Source organism: Oryza sativa, chromosome 5 (genome assembly GCF_034140825.1).
Source record: "Oryza sativa Japonica Group chromosome 5, ASM3414082v1".
Classification (NCBI taxonomy): Eukaryota; Viridiplantae; Streptophyta; class Magnoliopsida; order Poales; family Poaceae; genus Oryza; species Oryza sativa.
Window position 1 is genome coordinate 8370757 of NC_089039.1, and position 21090 is coordinate 8391846.

General features: G+C 47.6%; 2 protein-coding genes across 2 annotated transcripts; both read right to left on the reverse strand.

Annotated features, from left to right (window-relative positions):
• Positions 1-4226: 4226 nt before the first annotated feature.
• LOC136356608 (uncharacterized) lies at positions 4227-5261 on the reverse strand. The gene is made up of 2 exons (XM_066310856.1): positions 4755-5261; positions 4227-4502 (listed from the first exon to the last, which is right to left on the reverse strand). The coding sequence occupies exons 1-2, from the start codon at positions 5259-5261 to the stop codon at positions 4227-4229; spliced, it is 783 nt and encodes a 260-aa protein (XP_066166953.1).
• A 134-nt stretch (positions 5262-5395) lies between these two features.
• LOC112939024 (uncharacterized) lies at positions 5396-20686 on the reverse strand. Its single transcript, XM_066310472.1, has 3 exons — positions 20548-20686; positions 8559-10534; positions 5396-5837 (listed from the first exon to the last, which is right to left on the reverse strand). Exons 2-3 carry the CDS (start codon positions 10433-10435, stop codon positions 5786-5788), a joined length of 1929 nt encoding a protein of 642 aa, XP_066166569.1. The 5' UTR covers positions 10436-10534; positions 20548-20686; the 3' UTR covers positions 5396-5785.
• Between the last annotated feature and the right edge of the window lie 404 nt (positions 20687-21090).

Below are 21090 nucleotides of genomic sequence, written 5' to 3' on the forward strand. Positions count from 1 at the left end.
CCGACCCTGGGTCCCAGCTCGTCCCAAGCCAACCCAGGCCAACCATTCCACATTTTAGTTGTTGAGCAAATTTTAAGAATTAAAACACTAACTTGGGTACATTGCTCGGCTTGCCCATAACCGAGGGCGCGGCTATTCGAATAGATTATACTCTGATCAGAGGTGTACATCTTTACCCACAAGACACATCTTCCTCACGTGTAACCACGTGCCACATACCACCACGGTATACGGACGGAAGACGTGACATAGTTCCCAACCCATCCTAGCCATAAACAAGAGTACCGACCCAACCCCACCTACGGCCGGAACCCCCGGGACAGGTAGGCAGGACTGAGCCCCCAGCAGCAGGACACCGGCCCTGTGCCATGACATCTCGACTACCGGGCCGCAGCTCGTGTAGCCTTCATTTGTCCTAGATATGTCCATCGACCCCCGACTTCGTCCATCTCCATCCGTGTACTTTTGTTTATAACCAGACTGAGCCACAAACTAAGCCTTACCCACTAGACATGTGGAAGTACGGTAGTGCTTTGCAACAGAGGCCCGAGCTTCATCCTTATAGTGGCCGGGGTGCTACTTTCCACAACTGGCATGCACCCAAACCCCACCGAAAAACAGGTTTTAGGGGCTTTGAAAGAGGAAGAGAGGGGTATGTCCAATTCCACCATAAGCCAACCATTCCATAGTGTCCAAATGATATGAGAATTCCCAAAGTCTAAAGTTATAAAAACCACCTAATGTTGCCTAATTAATCAGCGAAGCATCTACCTAAATTCATACTAGTGGGACCATGAATAGAGTACCCACTAGTTGGGGTTTTGTTTATCCTAGGGTGAACAAGGTAATAGTAACAATAACAACAATGATAAGGTCATAACAAAGGTAAATAGGCATGGCTAGATAAAACAGTGATAACGCGGGAATTTAAATAAAGCGATAATGCATTAATTTAAATCAAAATAATTTTATAAACTGGGATTCAATATGCTCAAGGATGATGTGACTTGCCTTGCTCCGAGAGAACGGCCTTCCGAACCTTCGGCGACGACCGCGAACCACGCTTCTGGAACCTCCGGAACGACAGAAGCTACGCGAAGCACACAAGCAAAGCTACAAGCCTATAAAGAAGCAATAACAACACATAAAAAGAAAGCACACAGTTCTTTAGGTTATAACAAACATTAAGAGACTTGAACGGGTCGATTCGGAGCTCGTATGACCAAGATATGATCATCCGAAGTTTAATGCTGTTATATGGAGATTTGCGGATTATTATAATTAAGCTTTGCAACTATAAAACATGTGTAAACGCTAGCCTGGAAAAGACAGGAAGGCTGCGCCGTTGACATGCGGACCCCACATGTCAACCTAAAGGACCGCGGTAGACCGAGTACACAGAGACGGTCCACGGGTCGACGGAAGCAGATCCCGTGTGTCAACCGAGGCGAGTGGCCGACAAACGGACTCTACTAGACACCACACGGGCTGCACACGTGGAAACCACGCGGCTACCGAGCGGGCACACTAACACGGACACTACACGGTCACCACCCGCACACGTGAACGACTACCGACACCGGTACACGGATACCGGGGTCGACAACCGCACAACGGGTACGGGGCGACACCGAAAGGACGAGGACGGGGCAGCGAGAGGAGAGATCCTTACCACCACGCGACGAGGCGTGGGAACGACAACGACGAACGGGCGCGGCGGAGACGGCCGGGAACTACGAAGACGAACGGCGAGGGGACGACTTCGGCGGCGATCCTTGGACGAAGGCGAGACGCGGCCGGCACGAGGCTTGACGACGCGGAGCCGAGGACGAAGACGACGACGGCTACAGCGACCTTGACGAAACACCGAGGACGGACGAGAACGGCTCGACGGAGGGACGAACGCCACGACGACCGGGAGCGACGAGAGGACGACGACGACGACGACCGGGGCCGGCGAGGAGGCGACGAGGGCAGCCGGCAGCGGCTGCACGGAGGCGAGGATGGCGTGGAACACGCCGCTGCGATGCCGACGACGGAGGCGGCGCCGCGAGACGACGAGCCGGCAAGGATGAACGGTGAAGACGACGACGGACACCGGCGGTGTTCGGCCGAAGGGGAAGCGATGCCGAGGACGACGTCGCGGCTGCGATGCCGAAGGTGGTGGAGGTGCGGCCGACCGGTGCACGGGCGAGGAGGGACGGGCGGCCGAACAACTCCGGTGAGGCGGATGGAGAGGTTCGCGGCGACGGACAAGAACGGCTTCCGGGCGAAACCGAGGGGTGGACGAGGTGGAGGGCTACGTCACCGTGCCGAGGGAGGGGACGGCAGCGCCGGCTGACGCACGGGCATGGCGAAAGGGTCTGCCAGAGGAGATGCCGACGAGGAGGAAGGAGAGGCCAGCGCGAGCGACGGCGTTCCGGCGAAATTCGGGCGACGTCGTGGCCTGGCCGGGAAAGAGGACGGCGCTCCGGTGCCGGGAGAGGTGATGGCGACGTCGGCCGGCGCACAGGGGACGCGGCAGAGGCGGCCGGAGGCGGAACAGTGGCGGCAACGCCACTGTCGCCGGCGGGGAGGCACTTCCGGAGGTCTCCGCGGAAAACAGAGGGCAGGCCGGCGAAGAGGAGGCGGCTGCGATGCTGGAGGAGGCGACGGCACGGCCGGCCGGCGTGCTAACGCGGCGGCAGGGGCGGCTGAAGATGGCCGGCGGCACGGGAGAGAGGGGACGACGGCGGGGAGGTGGCTAGGGACCACGGGAGATCGCGGGAGGGGGCTAAAACGATAGAACGGAGCGAGGGGTTTCCGTTTTATAGGATGGGGGAGGGAGCCGGGCACGGGAGAGGGCGGAACGGCGACGGGAAACATGGCCGGCGGCCATGGAAGGTGGCCGGAGTTGGCGCGTCCGTTCCCAGCGATTGGGGGAGCCATTCAAGGGGAAATTAAGGGGGAAAGAGAGAGGAGGGAGAGGGGATTAATTCCCCCTAATCAATTTTGGAATTCCCGGTTTGAATCGCGTGGATTTAGGGGAGGAATCGACGCTAGGTTTCACGGGAGAGAAGAGAGAGAGAGGATGCCGGGCGGGAGGAAGGAGACGACCGAGCAGGTGGGACCCACCGGTCAGGCACGCGTCATCAGCGCGCGCACGTGCGCGGCACGGGCGGGAGGGTGCCGCTCGTCTTGGGCCGGGCGGCCGGCCCAGGAGGAGAGGAGGGGGAGGCGGCCTGGGGGAGAGAGGGAGGAGGAGGGAGTGGGCCGAGGGGAAGGAGAGGAGGCCCAAGAGAAGGAGGGAGAGGAGGAGAGGGAGAGGAATAGAGGGAGGAAGAGAGGACTTTGGCCGCGGGCCGAGAGAGAGAAAGAGAGAGGGGTCTTTGGGCCAAACTTGGCCCAAAGGGAGGAGGGGGATTTATTTTTAGTTTTTCTTTTTAGTAAACTTTGATAATTGTTGTTGTTGTTTAATAAATATTTTTGGTGCTCTGAAAATTCAAGTAAAATTTGAGGGCTCCTTTTAGACCAAAGAGAATTTAACAAAAATTCTCCAGGCCACATTTGAATTTTTCTTGTACGTATTTTAGTGTTTGCCAATTTTTTTCCGAATTTTAATTAATTCTATTATTCCTTTTAGCGAATGATTTTTAATTTCGGGATGAATTTATCAGGACGTGACAGTCGCTTGGAATCCTCCTCGCCCCTTGCGAACCCGTCAATGATCCGAAGTAGGTGCTCAAGCGTCTGTGGTTCCTTGTTGGCGATTTTTCTCGTGAGTTCGCCCTCGAGCAAACCGGCCGATGCGGCATTTATAACCGACGCCTCGGTTATGTCTTGAACTTGGCACCGGGCTTGCGAGAAGCGACGCATGTACTCCCTTATCGACTCCCCCGGCCTTTGGCGAATGCCGAGTAAGTGTTGCTGCGTCTTCGGCTCCTCGTAGGTGCCTCGAAAGTTAAGGACAAAAACATCGCGCAATTGCTCCCATGAGTAAATGCTATTGGCTGGTAAATTGAAATACCAAGAACGGGCGATGCCGTCTAGAGCGAGATGTATTACCTTCGCCTTGGTATTTTCGTCACCATGAGCCGCTTCGATCGCTGACTCGTAGATGGAGAGGAACTCCTTCGAGTCAGTTTCGCCCGAATAGCGCGGGACGGGTGGGAACTTGAACTAGGGTGGGATTGGACGAGTCTTGATTCCCCCACTCAGCGGTAGCCCCTTTTCGCCTCCCACCCTGTTTACCGCACCTTGCTGCGGGTACGGTGTGGCGAAATCGCAGCTTGTGCGTGAGGTTGGGCCATGGCGTTCGGCTGCCCGGCTCCAACTAGTGGTACTTGCTGAGCCGCCATGGACGGGTCAAAAATTGGCTGTGACCACATCATGGCAGCTTGAATTGGTGCTTGGTTTGTTCCGAAGCCTGGAGTCGGAGCTTGCTGCCGAACGGTTGGCGCCTGAGCAGCGTTGACGAAGTCGAACTGCGGTCCTTGATTCCACGGCGAAACTCCCAGGCCCAGCTGAATCGGTGGCAACCAATTAAGCGTACCTTGACTTGTATTCCCCTCCGGGCGGGCCGATGGGGTTGTACTTGAAATGCAGTGGGGTTGGTTGAGTTGCTGAAGGAAAGCTAGGAGTTGCGCCTACAGAGCCGAAGCCCCTTCCGCCACTGATTGTGGCGCTTGGCCAGGTGGTTGATGCTGCCCGGCGAAGTACACCGGCGCCTGTGCGGCTTGTGGCGGAGAGGGCTGGGTCGTCACTTGCGGACGGACTTGAGGTGGGACATAGCCTGCCGAATACTGAAGGATTGGAGCCGACGTGGCCTTGGTCCGCCTTGCCGCCTCGTATGCTTGTTGTTGTTCTTGCATTTGGCGAAGCATGTCTTGGAGCCGTCTCATGTTCTGCCGCATGGCTTCCATGTCGCCTTCGGCTTGTGCTTCGGGGTCAAGGCTGACTTGGGCCTGTACAACGGCGAGCGCAGTTGGGGCCGCTGCCGGCTGCGATGGGGTGGCTTGGGGCACCACCGGTTGGCTTGTCGAAAGGATCTCCGCCTTGGTCTGGAGTGCCCTTGCCGCCGCAGCCGCCTTCGCCACGTCGGCCGCGTTCGGCACTTGCACAGAGGTTGCAGGGGCCGAAGGCGGTTGTGATGGCGCTTGTGCTCCTCCATCTTCGGCCACGGGCGCCGCAGGCTCTGCTCCTTCCTCGGCAGCCATGTCCGGTCCAGCGTCGTTCTCCTTCCGCCTGGCAACCTTCTCCTTCATGACCCTCTTCGGTGGCATTCGCTCTCAGTGGTTTCGCTCGGAGTTCCCCACGGTCGGCGCCAGCTGTTGTCGAAAGGACAACTGCATACGTCGAAAGACGTGATTACTCAACAGTGGTTGGAAAAATGAAATGTATTAAATTTTGAATTTCACTTGGGATCCCCCCATTACATGGCCCTAGGGGACTATTTATAGCTCCATTACAGGTTCTTACTACTAGGGTTTAGGTTGTACAGGGAAATTTACATGATTACCCTTACAAAAGGGACATTTATAGGGGTACATAATGTTATAGGGGCTCATGGGCCCCTGATGGGCCGTCTGGCGATCGCCGGCCCTATAGCCCTTAGGCTTGATGGGCCGGAAAGGCTTCCTCGGCCCTCGCGGGGGCGAACTTGCCATGGCGAAGTCGTCTTCCTTCGGCAGGTAGTCTTCGGCTTACACCCTTCGCCTAAGACGCCTCTGACCTGGCAAGGCACTCGTACGACTCTTCGCCTCGTGCCGTTCTTGCTTCATAGCCTTCGCCACGGGTTTCGGCAGATTTAGTCGAAGGGCCTCATGCCATCCGCCAACACATAAGTATGTAGAATAGAACTACAAAATAAGTAAGAATCGATAAGAATTGCTAATACATATATACAAGTAACATCCAATCTAATCAATAAGGTCAGGGATTGTCACGCCCGGAACTTCTATCCAAAATTCCAAACGCTTACATGTGTGTTAAATCCTCGTCCAGGAATCAGCCGAGGCACACAATAACAAATTGATAATAGAGTACTCTTAAACAACTAATTAATATTCGCAAAATAGCAAATTATTACAGAGGTGGATAGTTCCTCTCAAAAAATAAAATTCTACGCAGCAGAAAATAAAACAAACTACGGAACAGCTATGGCGACTCCACTCCACAGGCAACTTAACCCGGACCAAGCCTAGTCCTCCAGATCATCACCTTCACTCAAGTACACCTCCTCTAATGAATGAATATTGCAAGAATGAGCATATGACATACTCAACAAGCCACACAGCAAATATGCAAGTGCATAGGATAACAAAGGATGGCATAATATAGCTCATTTGCATAAACAGCATTTAATAAATATTTAAGAGAATAGTAAAACAGTTGAATAATTAATCAGTATTAAGTAAACACCATACAACACACCCGTGTTGCATATGCCCAACCTCATCTGAACAACCAACCCCGGTTGTACAAATCAAACCTCCATACCAGGAATATACCATTCCAAACCAGGAGTCAAATTAATTATCACAATTACCATCAATGAATAATGTGAGACTAATTACGAAAAACATTGTTAGACCCGCCCATAACCGCGGGCACGGCTATTCGAATAGTTTTACTCTGGCCAGAGATGTACCACTGTACCCACAAGACACAGTTCCACAACATGTTACCATGCGCCTCAATACCACCACGGTACCTCGGAAAGGAACTGTGACAATACCCCTCGCACAACACAACTCACCACAGTGCACCATACCTGGATCATAATCACCCCCTCTACAACCAGAGGCATGGACTCCCCAGCGACCCCCCACGGACTTCTCGCCGCTTCTCAGTCTGGCACCCCATAATGAACCATGCTATACAAAAGGTAAAGCCGTTGCCCACGCTGGCTTGTGGTTGGCACGGTAAATGTTTCACAACAGTAGCTCGTGAACCGGTCCTTAATTGTCATGAGCACGACCATCAAAACCATGCGCTCACAACCCACCTTTAATCAGGTTTTAATTATTAATTAATTAACATAACACGATTAACCATCGTGAGCTACCATTAAGTATAACCATAAGTAATAATGTAGTATGATTCATCCCATTAATGAGCTTATGTTTCTAAGCATGGCTAAGCAATTATACATATATAGCATTTAGCTGAACCAAACCAATATATAAGGTTCTAGCTAATCAAATTATAACCCATAGGAAAATACAGTCATCTTCGGCCATAATTAAATGGGAAAAGGCTCACCACCCGATGGCATTCGAAAATAATGCATAAGTTGAAATAAAACATTAGTTTTAAACGGGTTCAACATGCTCAAAGGTTTGTTTGGGATCTGTGTGACTTGTCTTGAGCTTCCACAAAAACCTCTAAACCTTCCTCAACTGAAACGCCCTCCAACGAAACGTCGGAAACTAAAGCAAATAAACAAAATCAACAAAACAGTACAAAAACAAGCATGAACAATACATGTGGATATTTTTAACATGTAGATCTAGATTTTAGATGAATTTAGCAACTTGAACCACTTGAATCGGAGCTACGGTTAATTAGTTATGATTTTCCGAAGTTTTAATCTATTAAAAAAAACTGAAAAATAGGAGATGATGACGTCAGCATGACGTCATCAATGGCGGCCGGCTCGGATGGCGACCTCGCCGACGGCGGCGCTCCGGCTGCTTGCAACGGCAGCGAAGGGGCGGACGGTGCGCGGCTTCTCCTCGCGAACCCGGAGATAGCGACGGCGACCGGCGACGACCACCACAGCGACGGCGCGGGGCGGCTGGAACGACGATGGCAACGGCGGCGGCTAGGGCGTCGCGGCGGCTGCGCTACAAGCGACGGCGGGGCTCGGGACTTGGGGCAAACGAAAGAGGACGACTAGGGGATGCTTTATATAGGCATGGGTGAGAGAGATCGACTCCAAACGAGAGGAATCGAAACCGGAAAATCTTCGGGTTAGTTTGGAGAGATAAACCGATTCTTGGGGGAAACGAAAGAGGTAGATAAGGGAAATATTTCCCCTCAACAAATTTTAGGAAAACACAAGAGAAAAGGTTGGATTTGGAGGAGAAAAACCGAGCCAATTCGGTCTCAGTTCGGCTGCTAGAGGTAGAAGATGAACAGTGCTGAGGGAGGCAAATTAGATTTTCGGCTGGGCTGAGAAGGGGAAGAGCAGCTCGGCTTGGGCCGGCTTGGGCTGCACAGCACGCACACGAGGGGGAGAGATGTTGCCAACAGCTTAGGAGAGGATTTTAAAAACTTTTAAAAATACTTTCCTTGCTCAAATAATTCCCAGAAAAATCTAGAAAATAAATAAACAAGCAAAGTATTATCGAGATTTTATCTAACTCAGTTTTATGTTACAATTTCTCCTAGATTATTAGAGTTTAACTTGAAGGCTTTTTAAAATAATTTCTAGAAATGATTTAAAATATGGATTATTAATTTAGTCGATTTTTAGGGCGTGACAGGGATACACTTTACTGTAGCAATCGATCTTGTCCGTTTGCTATGATCAGACGGCTGAAAACACCTCAAAAGTCATAACGTTCAATACTCACGGGATGTCGATAATTTCAGATAAGCTTGGCGGGGCTTCACTTGTGACATAGCGGCCTAGTGTTAACCCAAACTCTGCCACATTGCCGAGGCCATGATGAACCAAGAGCAGCCAGATGAAGGTGAGGAGCTCCGATCCGTTGTCCAACCGACGCGCGTGGAGCTCACCGCGGCTCTTGCTGGCAGCATAGATGAGGAGGAGTATCCACGTCTCCTTCACCAACTTCAATAATGTGCCACTGACCCTAGTAATATAAATGAGTTCCCTAGCAACAACAATGAGGTCAGAGTTTGTGTTGCTTGTCATTTGCTCAAGAGCTTTGAGCAGTAAGTCCATCCTTGCGTGAGGATCCAGCTTGCCACCAGCATATTTGTACATGTCCACTAATTTAGCCATATAGTTCAAATGTTCCATCACAGCGTAATCACTGCTAACAGGCAACATGGAGGGGTGTGCTAACAGGAGGTACATCATATAGTTTGATAGCATCACACATTCCCATACAATGCCTGTCTTTTCTTCCCAGATGCCTGGTTCAAGTAATAGTACTGAAGTTGTATAAATATCTGTGAACAAATGCAGTTGAATGATGCCGACCTCAAAACGCTGAGATATGCTCAACAAGTTCAACCTGACATCCACATTCCCTTCTTTAGAGACCCCCATAATTACCTCATCCTGATCATTATTGGATGGTCTATTATTGAAACAATCCACAAAACAACCAACAATCTCAGTGGCCTCAACGTGTTTCACATGACGTACATCTCTATAGATCTTCTCCAAGCCAAATGCATACAACGCATTGGACATTATCCTGGGTGTGGACCCATCATGTAAAGCACATGTTGCTAGGCTAAATTGCCCCAAAGAAATTGGCACAACTGACCTCTCCTCCTTTGCTCCAATGATCTTCCCAATAGCAAGCAAATTAACATAATTGTGCCTTCTCCAACGTGCCCATGTTAGTGGAGATGCCACTACCACACCAATGGCACATGCTTCCATAAGAAGGGCACCAGCAAATAGTGTGTAGGTGATTGCAACATCAGCCATTCTATGGCCATGCTTTGGGGTTACTAGGAATAGCACAAATGCAACAACCATAGCGATGTGGGAAATACACCGTAGTATGCAACCGATCCATGTCTGGAGTATCATTGCCTTGGTGTAGAGGATGTCATACATCATGCTAAGCTCCAGCTCTATTATCTTTGCTTTCACATATTTTTCACACCTTCTTATACCATGTGTTAGTTCCTTTCTTACTTTTTGGCCAAGTTGTGAGACCGTGACCCCCGCAAATAATCCTCGAGCATATAGCACCATTTGATGAGCATAGAATACCTTGCTAAGATAGCTTCCATATTTATTATCCTTTTGCTCTTCCTGTTCTTTGTCTTTGTAACCACCAGCTGAGCTTTGAAGGCCATCTATGCTCCCGCACTTGAGTGCCCATGTCCTCTCCCCATACTTGATTATACCAGCAACAAATATGAAAATTGCAGGAACTACTAGCTGCAAACTGATCTGACCAAATGAATTGCAGAAGGCATACAAGGCTAGACTGACCTGAACAACGAGATTCAATAGGTGTCTTAGCCATAGATTGTTGTCTTCGATAGAGAAGGCAGTGATGGTATCTTGCCCACCAAGATGAACAAGGAGAAATGGAACCCAGATGACTGTCAAGGAGTCACTTCCAATTTTGGATTTGTATTCATATCGAGAGAGGAGACCAAGGGCATAAACAGCAACTAGGTCTGCTCCCACATAGGCCAGCCAAATGAATATCAGTATCAATTTGTTGGTTCTACGGCGTCGGAGGCCTCCAGTGAAGAAGAGAAAGAGCTGAAGGAATAGACTCAAAAGAATCATCAATTGGATTTCCCATCCACTCCATAGTTGCACCAGATTGGCTCATGTTCGCTTCATACTGTAATCAATGATCGATGATGGTATCTGTCCCTTGGGCTACTGTTTGTTGCATATGTTCAAATGTTAGTGACAAAATCATGTACTGAAAATATTAAAAAGCCATATATTACAAGTAATGCAATCACATAGGTCATTTATAACTTTTTTAATTAGTATGAACTAAATAATTTTCTCAACAATAAACTATGTATTTCACGTACCAAAATCATTGAAGAAAGTATTAAAATGATTAAAACAAATGTAGCATACATCAAATCCATGGAAAGTGTGGAAAAGCGCATATGTGGTTTGTTTTGTGTTTTCATATCTATATTTTCTATAAAGTTAAAGCTCACTAAGTCTAAAGCTCAATATGCAAATATGCCACCTCGTCATCCACGAGCAATAACTACTTATCAAAAAAGCTCATGCAAACATGCAATATCATCCATAATTTATTTAATTCTACAAATCAAAATGCAAATAGATCCAATCATCACCTCTCTCATCATTTCCGCAATATTTCAACAAATATATCCATCATTTTTATAATAGTTAACATACATTCATCCATATATCCCGTATCAAAGCAGAGATATTATTTAGTTTGTTACATGTTTACTACTAATAAATCCTTGCTTTTTATTTCTTTTTTCCCTATCTTTTGTTTCTTGTGATATAAATCTTGGCCAACAACCTAAATTTCATGTATAATCTTTTACAAAGCCTATTAAATTTATTTCTCTCCAAACATGGCCAGACAAATCAGTTTTATTTGTTACTAATAATTAACATCAAGCTTACTCCTTGCTCGATTATTGAAAAAAACATATATATTTAAAATTACTTAGTAATTCCCACAGCAAAGTGCGAGGAATCACCTAGTTGTTTATTAAAAAATAATGGCGTAAAATCAAAATATTTGATTCAATGCTTCTCTTTGCAAATTTAGCGTCATATGTTGGAAACCTAATCTATCTCTTCAATAAAATCAATATTAATAATACAAAATCCCAACGTACTTGTGCAAATCGTGATGGGCCATATTGGCAATGTATATCTTTTATTGTGATATTATCAACTAAATATCCTTCATAGGAAAATGCTTTAACCACTCTTACTTTATATGCAGTAATCACTGCTACGAAAACTATTTTCGCATGTGGCCAAAGTAGATCTTCTTTGCATGCGGCCAGCTGCTCCGTCTACGATCAAAGGCTATTTTCAAAGGCGGGTGACCAACTAAGTTATGTTGTCGCCTACGAAGAATGTTTAAGCGCTAAACAAATCAACAGCCGCTTGACGCCTGTTGATGGTCGTTATAGACCAATTTCAACCGTCAATATACTCAAAATAAAGGAGAACTAGATATGCTTACAATGTATATTTGTTTTAGAATAATTTACTTGTACTTGGATTCTATTTGATTTCAGAGATTGCTATATAAAGAGAAGGAGAATCGACGGAAAACAAACGAACAACCAATCGAAAGCCGTCGAGAGGTAGATTTGTGGATAGATGGGCCTACAAATCCAGAGAAATAATCTCAAAAGGCCCAAAACACCACGTCACTGGACTGAGGAATCAACGGGGAGGAGGCCTGCCAAAAATTGGGCAGATTGGGCCAGGTCACGGTTCGGCCAAACCCCCATCACAGCCGTTAAGGCTAGTGTTTGGCATGGACATTCAGGATTCACTTCCAACAACGGCTGTAGGGCATTTCCGACCTTTCCATCTGCAATAACCATCATACTCAGTCTATAAAAGGAGCTCACCTCACTCACTTCTCCACAGACTCAACAAGAAGATCAAAGCTCTCTCTCAAGTTTAGTTAGTATTCTAGTGCTAGTGGAGTAGGAAATAGAATAGTTTTCTTAGTCCTCGAGTCTTCAGGAGAATTCGGGTATGGCTCTAGTATCTTCTCTCTCTTTTGTAAGACTTACACAATTAATGGAATATGCTTCTTTATTCAGTTTTGGTATTTTACTTCACTCTTATTATTTGGGTACCGACTTCACTTTACATTTATCTCGATATAATTGTGTAGCTAGCTTACCAGAGATATGCAATGGTGTGGGTATAATGACCATGCAAATGATTGCTCTATGTCATGGTAGCGGATATAGAGTAGTATTTGATAATTTAAGCATGGTGCTTAGATTATTAAATATCATTATTTTGGGTTATATGCTGCGGGACAACAAAGGTTGGCCGCTGATGGTGACAGCTCAGTACGAGTATTCCTCCATGTTAGTATATAATCCTAAGTTAATTTCATGGTATGGGTACTCCTCCATATTTATTTTCGGTTGGACGGCCATGACGGGTTGTCGTAAGGGACTCGACAATCAGGGGTGGTCACTTGAAATACCAGGAGGGCTTAGTTAGGGGGTATTGGCTACATGATTGTATACTAGATAGTGTAAATTAAAGATACCTGTATACTGGAAGTATTAGGATGAATTCTTTTCTTATTCTTTCTCCACTTAGCCTAGGATTTATTTAATGAGAGTAACTTACTTCTTCTTCTTCGTGTCACTCTACCCTTGAATTAATTAACACAAGCTTAGACTGTGACTTATATAGGTAACATATAAATTATTAATTATTAGTATAGTCTTCTCTTATCAATCTTCCATTGAGATTAAATAAATACGATACCTTGGAATACTTCGGGGTGAAATGCTACAATGGTATATCCGTGCGCTTGCGGATCTTTCTGCGCACTAACCGTAATATACCAGGAATATTTATGCGCCATTGCTGGGATTTATATTTCTATAATGTCGTTAAGAAACACTAACAAACATTTTTGGCGCCCTTGCTGGGAAGATTAATAAAGAGATTACTATATGCTACTAACTTTATATTTACCTCTGTATAGTCACTGTCCTTTGCAGGCTAACCTTGTTTTTTTTTCACTTTTGCTGTGTATGGCTGGTTTTGATTTGACGAAAAACTTCCAAGACAATTCAGATGCTTTCTTCAGGAGTGTGAAGCCGCGAGTTGTCCCTCTGCAGAAAGCTCTTTCGACAAAGAAAGCAACCATCCCAGTGTCACCGAGCTTCAAGAATATGGCTGAGAAGACCCTCCGCTATTTCACTGCACCCTCTACTGACAACGTGCCGGTTGGGCCGCAAATCAACTTGGGGGATGGCGATTTCGATCTAAACACCAGCCTCATTACGATGGCACAGGCAAGCCCATTCTGTGGCAAGCCTAACGAGAATGCCAAGTGCTTATCTTCAACAGTTCCTGGAGATCTGCAGCACGTACGCAATGAAAGGCGTCAGCCCAGACGCCGTCAGGATCAGACTGTTTCCGTTTTCCCTTCTAGGGAAGGCGAAGCAGTGGTTCTACGCTAACCGTGCATCGTTGGATACCTGGAACAAATGCTCTATGGCATTTCCCTTCTAGGGAAGGCGAAGCAGTGGTTCTACGACAACCATGCAACGGTGGATACCTGGAACAAATGCTCTACGGCATTTCTCTCCAAATTCTTCCCGAAGGGCAAAACTAATGCCCTTCACATAAGAATCTTAAGCTTCTAGCAAAGAAGGGACGAGTCGATTCCTGAAGCATGGGAAATGCTACAGGAGTACGTGGCCGCCTATCCTCATCATGGGATGGACGACTGGCTGATCCTGCAGAATTTTTATAACGGACTCACTCCCTTGTCCCGGGATCACCTGGACGCTGCAGCTGGAGGGGCGTTCTTCTCCAAAACGGTCAGAGGTGTCGTCGATCTGATAGAGAAGATGGTTTCAAACATGGGCTAGAGCGAAGAACGACTCCAGACCCGCCAGTGTGGCATGCATACTGTCAAGGAGATAGAAATGCTGGCTGCTAAGCTTGACCTCCTCATGAATCGCCTTGAAGACCAAGAGAAGAACATGCCCCAAGGCACCGTTAAGGCCTTGGATGCACACATCACGTGCGAGGTCTACGGCAACTCGGGTCATTCCGAGACAGACTGTCTTGAGACCCGTGAAGAGGCGGTGTTCATGAACAATGGATATCATCCACAAGGAGGTCAGGGGTGGAACCAGGCCCGCCGTTTTACCAAGGAGGCAACAACAACAACAGTGGTAACTTCAATAACCAGCCTTTCTCGAAGGATCTCATCTTTGCACAAGCTAAAACTAATGATGCTTTAAGCAAGAAGCTAGCTGCCAATGATAAGATCTTAGAAAATATAAATGCTAAGCTAGAAGGATTCCAAATTAGATATCAGTACTATCTTCAAATAAAAATCCCATATACTTTTTTTTAAAAAAAATCTAATAATAATACGATTAAAATGGTTTTTCCAGTACACACATATAGGTCGTGGAGGTGCCAGAGACTCTGGATCCAGCGGCCGTCAACCCGCAATGTGCTAAGTCTCCAATCCCGCTCCCTACCAAAACTCTAGCATGGCCAAGTTTGAAATCAGTCATTACTGTGCCCGTCCGGAGCAATTACTTTGCCATCCTCAGGGAGAATACGGGTGCCATCCACCCACCCTCCTATGAGGCTACGAACGCGCAGCCTAGCACAAGGCGTCACCTCCGCACGTAGACCAATCGCGGTGGTCTTAATGCTACAAACGACAGATGGACTCAGGTAAAGGCCCATGGTCAGTGGAGGACGGCACGGCCTTCACATCCCCATTCAAGCTCAACGCCCACCCCACGTCCTCGCTTCGTGCCTTTTCAAGAGAAGACCTAGGGTAGGTGCTTCATCTGCCTAGATAAAAACCATCGTGCGTCCACCTGCAGAGACCCGGTCCGATGCTTCTCCTGCAGGCACTCAGTCCACTGGGTTCGCGATTGCGATTGCCGCACTACTGCGTGCCCTCGCCGTTGCTCCTTGCCACACAAATCCTCCATGCCCCGCCGCCCACACCTCCACCCCGTCCCTCATCAGCTTTGGCCGCCACACTGGAAAAGCTCTTAGCTGGCCTAGCCAGCCCACCCAGAGCGCCTGCCACCTCCGTCGCCGTGTGCCCTGACCGGGAATATGGCGCTTCTAGGAAATGCCACTACAAGGCCCATGCATGATGAATGCATCAACCCTTCCTCCTTCGCCCTTGAGCAGGAGCGTCGTGAGTAGGAGGAAATTGCTATGGTCTCCTGGGCAAAGAAGGCCCTGTCGACCACGACGGCCAAGTAGGTGGAGTAAGTGCTAAAGGATGAGTTCGACCTACGCGGTGATGTGGTGGCGGTGACGAAACACCACCCAAAGGCTTTCCTCATAAAGTTCCTCCATAGTCGACACTCCGCCGACGCACTCTGGAAGGGGTACGACAATCGTTGGGGTATCGAGATACACTTCATCAAGTGGAGGAGCCTCAAGGATGCGCTCGACACAGCCCTCATGTTTTGTGTGTGCCTAGTGCTCGATAGAGTTCCCCGCCATGCTTGGATCCTAGACATCATCAAACAAGTCATTGCCCGCCGATGCGCCTTGGAATCAGTTGATATGAACCTCGTGCAGCCGGTCGACACGCGCTTCATCAAGCTCTGGACATGGATGGCGAACCCGAGCATGATCCCTAAACACGTTTGGCTCATCTTCACCAAAAAAGTGTGGGATGGCTCGACGAAGTCCGTCTTGGTGATAGAGACATCGCTAGAACAATGGCAACACGGCGACAAGTATCCGGTGCTCCTCCACTACGACGAAATCCATGACAACACCACGGTGACCGTCGACCTCCTCAACCCGGTCAAGTGCGAGCCAATGAAGAGAAGCCTCCTGGCCTGGCACCTTGGGGTGATCGATGGCGAGCAGTCGCTGGCCTGCGTGTTTGAGGAGTTCCCCCATCACCCATAGCCGCCGCGTCTCCCCAAGGAGCACAATGGGCTGCGAAGTGGAAACAAGGATAAGGGCCGCAAGGAGAGCAGTAGCTGCCGAAGCTGCTACAACGATGACCACCCCGACAAGCTATGGGACCATCCCTGACGCCGGTCATACCGCGACGACGACAAAGACGATAGAGGCAAGGACGTGGGGCGTGGCAGTGAATCAAATAGATGCGAGGGGCTCAACGGTGCGCTCCAGCACACGTACTCGCTGCGGTGTTGAATGCTGGAGAAAGCAGCCGCCACGGCATACGTCATGATGACAGCGGTGACGGTGGCCAATGAGCTGCTGGTCCTCCCTCCCGTGCACAAGAGCCTGCCAACCGATGAAGATCTACATGCACGCGAATTTAACAAGTTTTTTCCACCTTAAGCTCTCAGCCTTGCAACATTCTACAGCTATCACGGTGTGAACCCTCAGCCCCTCCATGGTCGTTGACCGCCTTGCTACGATCATGGGAAAGCTCTCACTACACATGCTAGGCAGTGAAGCCTGGTCCGGAGCAACCATCCCGGTTCGCAAGGTCTTTAAGCGCATCAAGACCGATCTAGAAGGGCCTCCATCGTTGTGGGAGGTTGATGATGCCCTTTAGGAAAGGCAGGAGCGGGGCCTCCTTGTGGACGACCCGGAGGGACCGGAGCTGATAGCTTTCACATTGCCTGGAGCAGGAGAAGCGCCACCGACCGCTGGGGACGACACCCAGCAGTTGCTGCTACAGCAGCTCACCTCGCCATCGCCGGCGTGAACTCCAATGCAACCGATGGACGCCGGGACCAGAACAGATGGCACCAGAGCAACCGGCCCTGAGGAATGCTGAGGATGATGACGACAATGGAGAGACCCTATGCGCCTTGTTCAAGCCAGTGGCCCTAGCAATCCTGCCTATGCCACGGGTGCCCTATCCAAAACATGCCATTGGGGACGATGCCATAGAAGGCAACGGGGTGCGTAGGAGCAGGCGACTAGCCAAGAAGCCACTGGCTAAATGAAAGTGCCGGTGGCGATCAAGGCGCAACTTAATTTGTGCCAGCAGCTTGGCTTCATTCCAACTGAAAGGGAAACTCACTGATCAAGCCCTTGCGGAGTACAAGGCAATGTTCAACACTCCTTTGCCGCCTGAGGTCATCCAAGGCCGATGCCTCCACTGCATATGTAGGCCCATCGGACGCCGACGGGCTCCTGGAGGTGTTCGCCAAGGCTAATGTGTAGTCCTGCCCACGTGAACTGTGCACTGGCACCACAGCGGCCTGCTTGCTTACGATCACTTGCTTTTGTTGACATCAAGACGATGCCACGCTGCTTGCTATCGTGTTTGAGACGCTGCGACGAAGACTTCTATCGTCGCAATTCAGCAAATTGGCATTCCTCCTACCCCCTCCCCCCCCCCCTTCGGTGCAGAACTCCATGGACAACGTAATGGTCCTGCCCCGGTGCCGCAATTTCACACCCATGTTCGTCGTCATACCCTCTGCCTCTGTTCTTCTTTGGCGCCGCAAATCCGCGCCCAACCCCCTCACCGCGACTGCCATCACTGCCTCCCGACTTTAACGTTGCACTACATCTTCGCTCGCTTAGACTCCAATTCATTGGAGCGGTCAGAACAATTTACAACCAGACTATTTGGAATTGCTTGGCTCCGTCCAAATGCAAGTTCTTCTCTTGGCTGAAAATCGAAATTAGAGTATGACGGCTGACAGATTATACAGAAGAGAGGGTGGAAGCTAATCAACATTTTTGCACCCTCTGTCGCACCGTGCCTGTATCAGCCCTACACTGTCCAAAATGATCTGGGCGGAAATACAAAGATGGACAAGGGTGGACCTTTGACTACAAGAGTGGGAAAGACTGCGCAACGGTAGAAGATTGGTGGTACAAAATCTCGCGCACAGTGAACAGTTCAAGAAAGGCACTTAAATCGTTGATCATCCTAATAGCGTGGGAGCTTTGGTGCGAAAGAAATGGTAGAATTTTCAGGCAAGTGGCTTCTATGCCGGCCACCATCATCGTCGAGAACAAAGAGGCGTGAACCTGGATCGTTGCGGGTGCGATAAAACTCACAGAGATTACCCCAGCAGAGTAGGTCCCATCGGTTTCTTTTGCGGGCCCGCTTGGTTTCTTGTGCCTGGACTCGGTAAATATTATGTAGTTTTGTTGTACACTTGTACTCCTTATAAGCCGCATCCTTCTCTATCAGTACATAAGCGACAAAGCTTCTGCCCTTCTTTTTTAAAAAAAAAAATAAAAAAGACATTGGTGTCGCTCCCCTCGCGCTCAATTGCGGTGGCCGTCGATAACCACCATGAACAGGAAGGGCTGAGGGAGAGGGGTGGTGAGGGCAGAGCTGGGGACCGTCCCCGTCGCCTGGGAGGTGGTATCCGAGTCGGAGAAGTCGGCCATGGACGGCAGATCCACATTGATGCAGGATCCTCGCCACCGCCGGTGGGACTCTTTATCGGATAGGAGGCGGTCTATCGTGAGCGACGGTGGACGACGCACGGTGCTGGCGAGAGAAGCAAGCAGACCATGCGCAGCGGTACCTGTCGCCATCCTTACATCGGATGCGTTTCGACTGCTGCTATCTATGCTCGCGTGCAGGAGACACATATCTATTTTTCTTGTTTTTGTGTACTCTCTACAGTAAATAAATTATTATACTCGTATGTATGGTGTTGAGAAACATCCAAGTAATTATATTACTACTTACAATAAACCTCAGTAAATAAATTTGCTATGGATGAAACTAATTAAGAGCGACAAGACATGGAAATGTTAACGGGACCTAATCTGGCATTGACCCTTTTTTTTTTAACTTTTGGGCGATTGATGCATGCAATGCAGGAAGCAAGAAAATATTTTTTTTAATTTAATCACTGCCAGGGCTTTATCTTGTAGTGTGATTTAATTTGGGAGAATAGCCAATATGGTCCCTAAAGTTTCGCTTCTGGATCATTTTAGTCCTTAATCTTTCATATTGTTCAAACAAGTCCTTTAATTTTGTCACGTGGGCTGATATAGTCCTTGGTCCCACCAAAATCGCCACATGGACATGCCATGTCATATTCCTATGCAAAATCTATATAATTTGTCCAATTTACCCTTATATATATCATAGCAAAATAAAAAGACAAAAGGTAAAATGTAAGAGCAAAAGTATACCTCAAAACGGTGAAAAAAAAGGATGAGTATTTTTTTCCTATGGTTATGTCTAATTCACCCTTATATTTATTTTTCTATGATATAAGTAAGAGTAAATTGGACAATTCATCATAGATTTTGCATGAATGATGACATGGCATATCTATATGATGATTTTGGTGGACCCAATGACTATTCTAGGCCTTATGATAAAGTTTAAGGATTTCTTTGAACCATTTAAAAGGTTAGGGACTAAACTGATCCTACGGAGAAACTTTAGGGACTAAAGTAGCTATTCTGCCATTTAATTTCATTAAAAGAAAAGTATTTACAAAATGATAATTACAAAGGAACCACTAAAAACATCACAAATGTTGTAACCAATAAAAACTATTTGCTTTAATGGGAAAATATCTTTTTTAAATGAAGCAAGAAAGTAATTTTTTTACTGAAGCAAACAAGTATTTTTTTTTCTTACTAGGCGATGGATGCATACGGATTCAGAGAAAAGTAACTTTTTTAATGCTCTGACAGGTGCATGCATGAGGGATGTGAGGAGCAACAGATAACTCAGGAAGCAGGAGGAGAAAAAAGAGAAAATACCAAAGAGCCTCCTGTGAGGCGTGCTAGCGGTTTCCTAGCACGCTACAAGTCATGTAGCGCTACCGGTCTATCAATATCAATATGCTTACCAACTACATGATCCCCTGTATTTCCAGTCCCAATCAAAATATGCGTCCGTTGATTACGATTTATGTAGCAATGTTATTTTTAGTTGGCATCAGCATCATTAGCTTAAAATAGTTAGAAAAAACAGAAAGAGACAGCAACTGCAGATCATGGCTTGATTGAAGTTCAGCATTTTGCATTCATTGGCTATGCATGCAATTGTTTAATTTGAGACCTCGTACACTAGCTAGTTAATTGCTTAAGTAAGATCTCAGACAATGCCACCTAGCTAGCTAATGATATAGTATACACAAATTTGACAGACCATATTGATTCATATAATAAAATATGTACGGTTACAGGAAATTAAGCAGCAAGCCACAAACAAGACTATAAATCGGTTTATATATAGTAACGCATACCGTAGATTTCTTTGGGCAGTTCCAACCAAATGGCAGAGCTAGTTACACAGATGCATACAACTTCGATTGGTTATGGAAATGTGCCTATAGCTGGTGGTAGAAACCTTGTCTTGTTAGTGATAGAAGAAGAAGAGCCCCTCTAATTTCTTAATGATCTTTTAAAAGGAGTTGAGAGAAATAGTGCGCCCCATAAGGCAGGATGGGTGGGGCCATATCAAAAAATGAACACGAAAAGAATTTGATTCTTGAGGTGGGGACATTAATTACTAAGGCATATCGGTGCTTACTGAAGCGGGAGATAAAGGAAAGGGATGCTCAAGCTTTTGGAAGCTCCCTAGACGAGGTAATGAATATATTTAGAACCAGTCGATACTCCGCGCCTTGCTTTGCTACGGGACATGTGACTGAATGCATATTATATACTATCTCCATATTTTAATGTATGACGCTGTTGATTTTTTGTCTAACGTTTGACCATTCGTCTTATTCAAAAATATTTATGTAATTATCATTTATTTTATTATGACTTGATTCGTCATCAAA